This window comes from Danio aesculapii, chromosome 17, assembly GCF_903798145.1.
Source record: "Danio aesculapii chromosome 17, fDanAes4.1, whole genome shotgun sequence".
Classification (NCBI taxonomy): domain Eukaryota; kingdom Metazoa; phylum Chordata; class Actinopteri; order Cypriniformes; family Danionidae; genus Danio; species Danio aesculapii.
Window position 1 is genome coordinate 19,247,884 of NC_079451.1, and position 13,674 is coordinate 19,261,557.

Here is a 13,674-nt window from a genome sequence, read left to right on the forward strand (position 1 = left end):
TAGCATCCTTTCAAGTTTCAATGAAGAAGATTAAATTATTCATGTATAAAAGGTATACACTGTAGCTGTTGCAACTTATTTCACTACAATTTTTTGTCTGATAACAAATTATTTGCTCTTTTTGAACATGATTTTAATATGGTGACAGTCGGTATAAGCTACGGAACAAACCACAGATGATCTAACTTCCACCACAGAGATTACTTTACGACTATGAATCAAACATGAAATAAGAGATCCAAATAAAGCTTATTTATCGTGACCCTCAAAATGTAGAAACCATTACTATGTTTACTCAAAGTCAATGACAACAGTGAAAACATTTCCATTCTTGGCTAAATGGCTGACAGTCACAGATGAATTGAACGTAAGGTATAAAAATATAGTTCTCTCAAATCTGCCCATTGACAAAATGCCTGGATGTGCTTTAAGAACTAAAAGGCCAAAGGCTCTTGAGTCTGTCTCTGTCCATTAGTCTGAGACTTAATGGCCAATTCCATCAATAGACCTGTCCTTGTCGCTACTAAAGGCTAACTTCCAGCCACACAAAGCCATTCGTCCCATTTCCAGGCCTCACCAATTAAGACCAGTCTATACCAATTTTCCACTAAGCACAACATTACTCATGTGTTTATCATTATTAGTGCTCTGGTGTTGTGGATCACTCTGATTGTCACCGAGTCATCAAAGGCTGATGGAAATGTGAAGTCGTTAGATTCATCTTTTCACCACTTGTACAATTTGCTCCATTTTCCTTCAAGGGTGCTTGTACTCAAGATACACTTGACCAGCCTCGGCTTATGGAGAAAAATTCAGTTTACAGCCATCCAGTGTATATTAAGCATAAAATTAATTTAACCTTGTGCGTCATTTTTAAAGTTGGACAAATATGTTGGTGTGAAAGAACTGTGATCGAAGTATCGTATTTTAATAGATTTATTTAATATTTTAAAAATCACAGATTCCTTTAACAGTGTCAGACCTGGTGATAACCATCAAAACTCCATTTATTTCAAGGATTTAATCTATCTATCTATCTATCTATCTATCTATCTATCTATCTATCTATCTATCTATCTATCTATCTATCTATCTATCTATCTATCTGTCTGTCTGTCTGTCTGTCTGTCTGTCTGTCTGTCTGTCTGTCTGTCTGTCTGTCTGTCTGTCTGTCTGTCTGTCTGTCTGTCTGTCTGTCTGTCTGTCTGTCTGTCTGTCTGTCTGTATCAATACTAAATAAAATTAAAATGAAACAACTGGTCCTTCAAGATTAAGCTTCATAACAGTAAACAACAACAACATACATTTAAACAAATAAGTTAAACAAATGGTTATTAAGATCACAAGGAATTTATATTCAGTAAAAACATACTGTCCAAATTTTGACTATAATGTATTTTGTAAAGAAAAAGAATGGCAAAAGACAATACACTCGCCAGCCACTTTATTAGGTACACCTTACTAGTACCAGGTTGGACCCCATATTGCCTCCAAAACTGCCTTAATCCTTCATGGCATAAATTCAAGAAGGTACTGGAAATAATCCTCAGAGATTTTGGTCCATATTGACATGATAGCATCACGCAGTAGCTGCAGATTAGTCAGCTGCACATCCATGATAGGAATCTCCCTTTCAACCACATCCCGAAGGTTCTCAATTGGATTGAGTTCTGGTGACTGTGGGGGCCATTTGAGTACAGTGAACTCATTGTCATATTCAAGAAACCAGTCGGAGATGATTTACGCTTGACGACAGAGTACGTTATCCTGCTGGAAGTAGCCATCAGGAGATGTGTTCACTGTGGTCATAAAGGGATGGACATGGTCAGTAACAATACTCAGGTAGGCTGTGGCGTTGACACAATACTAATTTGGTACTAATGGGGCCAAAGCGTGCCAAGAAAATATCCCCCACACCATTATACCACCACCACAAGCCTGAGTTGTTGATACAAGGCAGGATGGATCCATGCTTTCATGTTGCTGAAGCCAAATTCTGACCCTACCATCTGAATGTCACAGCAGAAATCGAGACTCATCAGACCAGGCAACGTTTTTCCAGTCTTTTATTTTCCAATTTTGGTGAGCCTGTGTGAATTGTAGCCTCAGTTTCTTGTTCTTAGCTGACAGGAGTGGAACCCGGTGTGGTATACTGCTGCTGTAGCCCATCAGCCTCAAGGTTGGACATGTTGTGCTATCAGAGATGCTCTTCTTCATATCTTGGATGTAAAGAGTGGTTATGTGAGTTACTGTTGTCTTTATAGCAGCTCGAATCGGTCTGGCCATTCTCCTCTGACATCAACAAAGCATTTGCGCCCACAGAACTGCTGCTCACTGGATATTTTCTCTTTTTCGGACCATTCTCTGTAACCCTAGAGATGGTTGTGAGTGAAAATCCCAGTAGATCAGCAGTTTCTGAAATACTCAGACCAGCCTGTCTGGTACCAACAACATTCCACGTTCAAAGTCACTTAAATCACCTTTCTCCCCCATTCTGATACTCAGTTTGAACTGCAGCAGATCATCTTGATCTTGTCTACATGCCTAAATGCATTGATCTGCTGCCATGCGATTGGCTGATTACAAATTTGCGTTATCGGGCAGGTTTACCTAATATTAGGTGTTTCTAATAAAGTGGCCGGTGAGTGTAAATAACAATAAAGCTAGTTTTTGATATACATTTTGCTATGATCATTCTAACACACACACACACATACACATTGTGAAGCTGGTTCAAACAGAATGATGTAGATGTAGATTGTACACTAAAAAAAGGATTCATCGGATTTACAAACATTTTGTTCTACGGTAAGCAGTTGCAAACAAATTATATGAAACAATAAATTGAAGAAAGAAACAAATTAGCTTTAATAATGTTCACCTTAATTTATTTGTTTAAATTGAGTAAATCCAAATGCATCATTTTTTTCAGTGTATGCAGATGGCCAAAAACTACATGTACACAAAATAAGATGACATCAAAAACCTATTATGACTAAAAGAGAGAGACAGCAAAGAAAGAGAGACAGAGAGAGAGAGAGAGAGAGAGCAAAGAAAGAGAGAGAGAGAGAGAGAGAGAGAGAGAGAGAGAGAGAGAGAGAGAGAGAGAGAGAGAGAGAGAGAGAGAGAGAAATGTCCTCGTGTCCTGAGCTATAATGAGGCCCATTTACTCTCATACTCCTGCTTCAAGAGGAAATGGATTTCGACTACAGATGTCACACAGAGTCTTTGTGCATGTCCTGTTCAGCATAACTCTCATTAAATGACTGTGGATTTCTAGTAAAAGTTGGCTGCAAAAATGCAGAAGAAAAACTGAAATTTGAATAGTGGATTTTGTGGGTTGCAGCTACTTATTTTTAGTAAGGGCTGCTTTGCATTTCATTTGAGGAACAGATACAGTTACCAATATTTTGACTGTTGACATGAACAAATGAGAGGTACAAATGTTTTTTTTGATGTGGTATGGTACCTGAGTATTCGCCGTACTGTTGTTGTTGCCTTGACTGCGGGCATCAATGTATTGTGTCGCTGGTGCTTGTGTGGAAGCAGAGTTTACCTGCAAGTATTACAATATACAGTTGAATTCAGAATTATTAGCCCCTCTTTGAATTTTCTTTCTTTTTAAAATATTTTCCAAATGTTTAACAGAGCAAGGACATTTTCATAGAATGTCTAATATTATTCTTTCTTCTGGAGAAAGTCTTATTTGTTTTATTTTGCCAAGAATATAATTTAAAAAAAAAATTTTTAAGGTCAATATTATTAGCCCCTTTAAGCTATATTTTTTTTTCAATAGTCTACAGAACAAACCATTGTTATACAATAACTTGCCTAATTACCCTAACCTGCCTAGTTAACCTATTTAATCTAGTTAAGCCATTAAATGTCACTTTAAACTGTATAGAAGTGTCTTGAAAAATATCTAGTAAAATATTATTTACTGTCATCGTGGCAAAGATAAAATAAATCAGTTATTAGAAATGAGTTATTAAAACTATTATTATGTTTAGAAAAAAATCTCCCCGTTAAATAGAAATTGGTGAAAAAATAAACAAGGGGCCTAATAATTCAGGGAGGCTAATAATTCTGACTTCAACTGTATGCATGAAAACAGTTGCATTCTATGCTGATCAATGACAAATAAATAAATAATAATAAAAATATTCTGGCACCCAAGGCACACTGTGTGTGTATCTACAGGAAAGCCACACTGAGAATATGATAAATATCTTGGTAATTATGTTACAAAGATAAACCTGCTGCACAGCACATCTGGGAATATTCCCCATCTGGAGAACAAATGTGCCAAAAACCTAATTAAACTTTTGATTAACTATATATTACATCTTCTAATAAGGCTAGAGCTCAGAAAACCCACATTCAGCAATGGAAAAAAAGAAGAAACCAAGAGAAAGCGCTGAATTTATGTTTTAAACTTACATGTTTGAGTTGCATAATCCTGTAAGTAAATGATAAGATTTTTTCCAAATTTAATGTCATTCAAAATTCCGATTATTATTATTTTATTCTTTTTAATTTATCTTGATTTGTATAGCGCTTTTACAATGTTGAGTTCTAGTAGATTGAAACTGTGTCAGTCCAGTTTTCAGAGTTGAAGTTCAGTTTAGTTCAGTTCAGTGTGGTTTAAATTTCATTGCTGATAGTCCAAACAATGAAGAGCAAATTCATTGATGCGCAGCTCCAAAAGTCCTAAAACCAATCAAGTTAGTGGTGACAGTTCTTTAACACTATATCAATGTTTGAAACTGAAAGAAGATTTAGAAATAAATGTTAAAATTCAACAAATAAGAGTTTAGAAATTAACAAAAAGTTACTAAATAAATATTTGATTAAATAACGTTGAGTTGAGCACAACAAATTAAATGTTGTGAATGTTATATTTACCGTGTCCTTTTCTGAAAAAATAAATAAATGAATGAATGAATGACGTATTACAGTGCTTCTCAAACTGTGGAACATGTACCACAAGTGGTACGCAGGCTTCCTTCTGGAGGAATCGCTGAATAATTCAAGTAAAAAAATTGAGACACTTTTAACACTTTGACTCTTACAATAACAACGATGTGATCAGGAAATTTATTTTAATAGGCTAATCTTTTTATTTTATTTTCATTTCTCTAATGTTTGTTATGTATTCTATCATTTGAGGTTATTTTCCTCCCCATACTTGTAACGGTTGTTGGGGGCGTATCTCGTATTTTTATATCCAAATGTTGACAGGTTTAGTTTAATCACTTGCTTCTCTGACACACATAGCCTACTCTAACGTGCAGTAAGCAGATCTAATTTCTAATTTAAATATGTAAATCCAATTCAATATTTAAAATACAAGTTAACGTTTAGATTTCAAAGATATACAAATAATTCAAAATTTATCAAACAGAAATATATATAAATATTATGACAAACGGTATAACCTATATTTATGAGGTCCAAGAAACATTTGCAGGTTTTGATGAATAGGCTACTTTATGATAAAACTACATTTAAGTACAGCAGTTTTCTTTTAACTTTTTAAGAACAGTGCCATTTTTAATTCACTTTTAAAATCACATTTTAATTTAAACGATGACATTTTATTTATCTTTTTTTACCTGTGTGTTATTGTTCAAACTATTTATTATGTTTAAACTGGCTGACAATAATAAAAAATCATAATAATAAGAATTAATCTGCCACGTTTGTGCAGAGCTGCAGCCGTTTAATTAGGCCTACTATGTATTTCAATACCAGTCATTATGGTGGTACTTGGAGAGACAATTTTTTCTGAGGTGGTACTTGGTGAAAAAAGTTTGAGAAACACTGACATTTTACGTATTTATTATTGAAATCATGTAAGAAATGTCATCAGACCTCACTTGAACAATTTTAACATTATATTTAAGCCGATAAATCCAGAGAAATACAGATTTCCCTTGATTTTAAAACACAACATAACTGAAATCGATTCTCCAGGAAAAAATGAACAGTTGTTGGTACATTATTGTGGCAAATGCAATAAGTTTGCTCAGTGATGTGGTTTAGATAGCAGATCTTGTCCTTGAGTACTCCCTTGAGTCCTATAAAACGTTCCCACACTCTTCAGAATTGTGAAACCGAAAGCAAAGCTGATGATTAGGGTGTTTTTTTAGTTACCTCAATATAGTCCACTGGCACCAGGCCTATATTTCCTCTGGAATTCTGAGCCTCTACCCAGCCACCGCCTACATTCTGCAAGGAAAAAAAGTCCAATAAAATGTCAAAATATTTTACAAAATATAAGTAAAATCATTCAGTGTGTAACAAGATGCATTTATGTCATAGAAATTAAACAACATACTGACACGTACGCATTAAATAAATAAATTAATTAATAAGTGCTAATGCAAATTGTTATCACATTTTAGGACATTAAAAACAATGGCAATAACATACTGGTTTGAAGGCAAAAGGATAAATTATGATTTTAAGTAATTCATTAATTATTTCAGTTACAATTAGTATTTTGGTACTGCACTGTAATCCTTAAATATCATTTAACATAATAATTCTTGTGCTAAAAAGGACTGACACGTTTTTCTTTTTATGTTTTTAATATATTATTACAGTAAATAACATTTCAATGGCCATGATAGTTTTTTTTTGTTGTTGTTGTTGAAATTGTATTAAAAATACAATTAAAAAGGTCACATTTAAAAACAAAGTACCCCAAAATTTAATACATAAATAAAGCTGTATCACACTTCGTTTTAATTCTTAAAACCCTGTTTGGTTTTAACCTTTACACAATGATCACCCTAGCAAATTAAATATTTTCTATTTTTAATGTACTTTAAAATGTAATAAAAAAAATCCTCAGCAGCTATTCTTTCAGTCCTCAAAGTCACATGAACAATTATTAATAATATTAATCTTGTAATATTTTTCTCAGTATAGACATTATTATTAGCATTATTATTAACAGAAAACAAGATTTTTGTGGAAGCAGTGGGAACATTTTTATACCAACATACTATATATGTTTTATTTCTTCCAAAAACAAACTAAATAAAAAGGTACTGAGCACAAAAAAGCAGTAGTGCATATGCCTATATATAACAATTCTATGCATCATCTACTAAGCACAACTCAGTATCTGCTCACCTGGTTAGTGATGGTAAGCGTTTCACCTTCTTGAACAGTCAGCTCATTGTTGCCAGGCTCAGCAATGAAGTCATATAATACCTGAGCCTGAACACAAAGCCCACAGCAAACATATGGGTAACACAGAACAGAAACTACATGAATATTTCAGTCCAGCACAGCTAAAACTTTCACCTCCGTGACAGACTAATAAACTTCTCCATGCATGCTAAATGTATAATGCTATACCAGATCTCCTCCAAATTAATGCTTGTTAATGCATCTGCACAATAGACAACTGTAATAAACATTTTGCTACAGCACATTTTTGGCATCTTATTATACGCTAGAAGATTTTATACCCTCATTCCCCAAGTATGAGGGCTCGTCAATGTGACCAGCATTCACACAACACATAACATCATGTAGACCAAAACATTCAAACTGGTTTTCTCTGAGTCAGCTAATTTTCCATATTTAGTGTTTATCCACAAAGCACATGCACTTGAATGCTAATGCTGACAAATCTTTGCACACTGAATGACTGGTTCCCTTGGGTTTGGTTTCTGACAGGATATGCACCAGGTTGTTCCTGCAGGAATTTTGACAGGAATGGCCACAGTGACCTAGTAAGTAGGGCTGCACAATATTGCAAAAATATGTGATAAGCAGTGGTGTAAAGTAACAATTTACAAATTCTCAAACTACTGTAATTGAGTAGTTTTTCTCAGAAATTATAATTTACTAAGTAGTTTTAAAAATGTGTACTTTTACTTTCACTTGAGTACATTGTTAAGTGCTGTATTGGTACTTTTACTCCACTACTTTCTCTCAACCTGCAGTCACTATACTTTATTTTTTCTTGTCTATGGGGATTAGAAAAATCAGTCCTGCCTGTCCAATTAAATTGCACATAGAAGATAAATCACATCATAATGAACAACCTCAGGACATGGGCGAGTTATAATCGCAGCAAACTGTTAGGAAGCATTAAAAGTGTCCAAGAAGATGTCCAAAATATTTACACGCATTGACCCAGGAAGTTTAGATGCATGTCACTGATGAGAATATGATGGATGTTTACTGTATGATGACCAAAATGGCCTTAAACACCCAGCAGACACAAGACGTAAACATGACGTCAGATTGACATTGTACTTTTGTTTGGAAATGAAAATTGGGTTGGCATCAGAACCCAAGGTCAGGCCAACGTCAATGTCCAGTGGTCAACCTAAAAATCAACCAAATATCAACATGTAATGATGTTACAGCTTGACGTTGTGTGGATGTTACTACAACGTCTATCAGATGTTGGATTTTGGTTGCCAAACCTGACGAATAAATGTCAGTATTTGACGTTGGTTTAAGATGTAGGCTTGATGTTGGATTTAGTGAGTTTCTAACACAACCTAAAAATCAACCAAATATCATCATCATTTGACATCAAAATAATGTTGTCCTCAGATGCTAACTAGACATTGAATTTTGGTCATCTGACATAACCTAAATCTAACCAAATATATTAACGTCTTATGACGTTGTGTGCATGCCAGGCAATAACTAAATGCACTACAGAATGTTACGTTTACACACATCCACAAATTACATGTAAATGCATTAGTTTTTTTTACAGCGTAATACTACTCTTTGAGTAATATTCACAACAGGTACTTTTACTCTACTTGCACTACATTTTTAGGTAAATAATGGTATTTTTACTTAAGTATGGTTTTTAGTACTCTTTCCACCTCTGGTGATAAGTGGTACTGTTGCGATAATAAGATTTCTTACAAGATAAAGTGCAAAATGCTATTTTATCAGTAATTAAAAATATATTTATGATCATACTAAAATAAATAGGTAATAGATACTTTTCTAAGCCAATTAAAATATAATAAAAACTGTGAAACATTTAGACTTTAAAACCTCAGCAGAAACTGATTCTTATTGGCTGTTGTCATTTATCTCCCAGCATTGGTATTTATTTTCAGTTCACCTAATGAAATATAGTGCAGCCCTACTTGAGCATGGGCCGGTATAAGATTCTGACGGTATTAAAACCTTGGATAAAAATATCACAGTTTCACGGTATGACATGGAGGGTCCTTTTCTGCTGGAGATACTGTTGCTTTAAAACAATCAAACACGTAAGAAAAAACCTTATACACGTACATACCTTAGGAACGGTAAAACAGAATTTTTTTGCGGTAATAAAACCTTGACTTTTTCAAACCGGTGTAAACATTGAAACCGATCATCTAATGCCTAGACTTACTAGTGAGCTAACTACATTAGACAGCATTTTAGGCTGAGAGGCTTCAATTTGGGATAGGCTTGACTGTTTGACCATATTCCTGCTTATATTACTCACGACTGCATTAAATGCTTTTAAACAGCTGATGAAGTTTTGAGACACACATTCACACATGGTTTTCTATCACATTTGTTCACACATTTGTGCACACTTTCACACTTACTACTTGTTCACAGTAGATTACTATCTTGAAAAATTTAGTCCAGAGACTCCAGACTAAAAAATAAAGATAAATCTCCACCTGGTTCTCTGAGTATTCAAAATATCATTTTTTAAAAGCAGAAACTTAAGAGTCTTTGGTGTGCTCCAGAGTTCATAATATGGCAGAATTCACAGCATTCTTATTCAAATGAACTGCACTGACAGAGCAACATTTCAAACCAAACCATGTGTGCCCACATGAAAGAAATACTATAGCAATTTACAGTAAATACTATAGTGCGTTTGAACCATACTTTAGTAAAGTTATATAATTATTCTGTTATAGTAATAACACTTCAATACACCACAATTAACTGTATAAAAAAATGAAATATACTTTGCAGTTTAATAGTTCATTAGTTAATACTTTGCTGAAGTATTCATTAACAAAGAGTTGGAGTATTATACACTTTACTACAGTTTGATTCAAAACCACTATAGTGTGTGTATAATATATATACATACATATATATACACATATATACACATATACATACATACATACATATACACATATACATATATATATATATATATATATATATATATATATATATATATATATATATATATATATATATACAGTTGAAGTCAGAATTATTAGCCCCCCCAAAATTGAATTTTCTTTTCTTTTTAAAATATTTTCCAAATGTTTAACAGAGCAAGGAAATTTTCACAGAATGTCTGATAATATTTTCTGTTCTGGAGAAAGTCTTATTTGTTTTATTTCGGCTAGAACAAAAGCAGCTTTTAATTTTTTAAAAACTATTTTAAGGTCAATATTATTAGCCCCTTTAAGCTATAAATTTTTTCAATAGTCTACTACAGAACAAACCATCATTATACAATAACTTGCCTAATTACCCTAACCTGCCTAGTTAACCCAGTCAAGCCTTTACATGTCACATTAAGCTGTATAGAAGTATCTTGAAAAAAAATTAGTCAAATATTATTTACTGTCATCATGGCAAAGATAAAAATAAATCAGTTATTAGAAATGAGTTATTAAAACTATCATGTTTAGAAATGTGTTGAGAAAATATTTTCTCTGTAAAACAAAATTGGAGGAAAAAATAAACAAGGAGGCTAATAATTCTGACTTCAACTATATTTACATACATACATACATCATACATACATACATACATACATACATACATACATACATACATACATACATAACTTAGTTCTGCATACGTCATTTTATTTTATTCACTATAAGGTCTTGCCATCTTTTCACTGTATACAATGTGATGATAAACAGAAACCAAATTACTGTATTGCAATACAATCTGACAAGGTCATAAGTATCGGTTTAAACATACAGTATTGTAAGACCATTTTGTAAAATAATCCAGCAAGTCTCCAGGCCATTCAGCACAGAAGTAAACAATAAATCAGTCCTCGACACCTCAGTAACTCTTTGTTTCAAAATGCTTACTGTAAAATTTAAAGTGGATTATTAAACACTCTCATTATGTCACAAACTTATTTTGACTTGATGGAAAAATTAAAACCCTAAGGAAAGCCGAATAGCAGGATTTTGAATGCAATACTAGGCCAATGTGATCTGTTTGAAATTGTATATTTATAAAATGTATCATACTTATGAAAATTGTATATTTTAATTAGATTTTTTTTTTCTGAGAGATTAAATATAGTATATACATACACACACACACACACACACACACACACACAATACTTTTTTGCTCATAAATTGCACACATGTGCACATTACTTTTCTGTAATTTCTATAATATAATGTTGGGTTTTATATTTTTATTGTCAGTATTTTTTGTCTTTTTATCCTTATTTAAAGAAAATTATTCTGTTCATCAAGGCGGCATTTATTAAATGTAAAAAAATTGTTAAATATTTATAAAAAATTGGAATAACTGCTTTCTTATTGTAGTTCCAAATGAAAGTATTACTCCAGTCATTATTGATTTTATTACTATTACATTAATATTATTAGTATTATTATTATTATTATTATTATTAATAATAATAATAATAATAATTTATATTAGAGTAATTTCTGAAAGATCATGCGACGCTGAAGATTGGAGTAATGAAGCTAAAAATGCATCTTTAAAATCACTGGAATAAATTATTAAATTAATTATAAACATCTTTTGAACAGTTATTTTATAGTGCAATAACATTTCACAAGTTTACTATTTGTACTGTATTTTTGATAAAATAAATGCAGCCTTGGTGAGCAGGATAAGCTTATTTTAAACATTAATATATCCTACTGACCCCAAACTTTTGACCGGTAGAGTATGTATGTGCGTGTATATATGCTCTCTCTCATAGTAAAACGTTTTTGATCAGTCATTGAATTGTCCAAACCGGTTTGTGTACCGGTTTTAAACGATTCACTTAAAGATCCGGTTCAATAGAACAATTCGTTCACGAATCTCTTTTCAAACTGTGTACGAACCAAACAGTTGAAATATTGTAAGAACATTGAAATTATATATTGATTTACCAAGTTCTTCTGGAAAAATATTCAACACAGACATTTGTTTCATGAAAATACAACTCAGCTTCATTTATGCTTAAGATTCTAGGTTAGTACGTGGAAAGTACTATGCATTTAATAAAGTACACTGAAGAACAATGTCTACAAGGTGCAAACGTAGTGCTAGAAATATTGATTACAATGAAGTCCCTACCAAACGCGCCACAGTCATTGAATAATTTATCCCAATGTAATGCCCAAACTTACCTTCACTGCCATCGTGGTATCAATATATTAATCACCATTAACATGCGATATGAGGTCTAAAAACGTAGTAAAAACAAACCTTTCTCTCCCTAAATGAAGCGCAAATTACGCGTTTGTTTTTGTGTTATGCAGCAGTGAACGCTGTCGATTAGCAAAACATAGCTCGACAAAATCCAGTTATATGACCCATATAACGAGATATGGGCGTTGAAAACGTGGATGTTTCGTCCTCTTTCCCTAACTAAGACCCGGAAAACTTCAGCACATTGGCCTCAAAATGTGTGACTTATTGAGCTGTCAGAGCGGCTCTTCCTCCAACTCACACACCGCCCAGTAAAGCCCAAGTAAACAACAGAGACATTATGCAATGAAACATTAGATTTTGCATGCATTTACATTTTTGAAAACGTATAAGATATCAAAATGATTACGTTTTACTTAATATTGTTATTTAAGCTTTTAATTTTGCCATTAAACTTTTTATTTGAAACCGTTGTGTTCTTGTAGAAGTGGAAATATGTATTTTGACAGGGTTGAGGCGTGTCAGAGCAGGTTTGCTGAAGGAACGGCTTTTCAGGGAGAGCCTTTACTACCACTATTCTGGTAGAGTAGGTAATGGCAGTGAAAAAAATAAAAATAAAGCTAGGATCTGCACCAAATGTGTGTAGATTCATGATGAGGTAAGATCGCCATCTACTGGTCTTTGAGGGTAAAGTCACATTTTCAAGCTAGTGATTTATTTTATTGAAAAGGTATCCTGTCCATTTCAGTTTTGCTCAGTCACTTAAGTTGCAAAATTTAAATTCTGATCTGAGAAATGTAATTGAAATTTAGCAAAACAGTAAGTGCATTTCTCAAAACAGCACGTACAAATAGCAAAACACCATGGATTACCTGCAAAAGCCAGTCTCTTGCTCAAAACCCTTAGCTCATCTCTCAAAACTAAATTTCTGTGTCAATGAATGTGTCACAGTGCCATCAGAATGACAAGTCCTTGTGTCATTGTGTACGGATAAGACAGACAAATTACTTAGTCATTTTGTCAATATAACAGTGTACTCTGGAGGGCTGTTCTGATGTAAAGTATGGCTTATTTATTTATTTATTGCTGTTTGTACTGTAATTTGTTGCCCGGTCTTATCATTGTGAAACAGAAATGAAAAGACAGCACTGCATAACACAAGGAAAAAACAAAACAAAAGTAGAAATGTGAACATAGCACAATCTCCTTTTAGATGCACCTTTATTAGGCAAAACCAAGATTCACCTGCGAGAAATTTACCAATTCTAGACAGATTTA

General features: G+C 33.2%; 1 protein-coding gene across 1 annotated transcript in view; it reads right to left on the reverse strand.

Annotated features, from left to right (window-relative positions):
* Nucleotides 1-12,655, reverse strand: part of snx9a (sorting nexin 9a) — a 32,991-nt gene extending 20,336 nt beyond the window's left edge. The window contains exons 1-4 of the mRNA XM_056476593.1: nt 12,375-12,655; nt 7,144-7,230; nt 6,157-6,231; nt 3,470-3,556 (exon numbers count right to left, since the gene is read on the reverse strand). Of these exons, the coding sequence (XP_056332568.1) occupies nt 3,470-3,556; nt 6,157-6,231; nt 7,144-7,230; nt 12,375-12,386 (261 nt within the window). The 5' untranslated portion in view covers nt 12,387-12,655. The remainder of the gene's footprint in view (nt 1-3,469; nt 3,557-6,156; nt 6,232-7,143; nt 7,231-12,374) is intronic.
* Between the last annotated feature and the right edge of the window lie 1,019 nt (nt 12,656-13,674).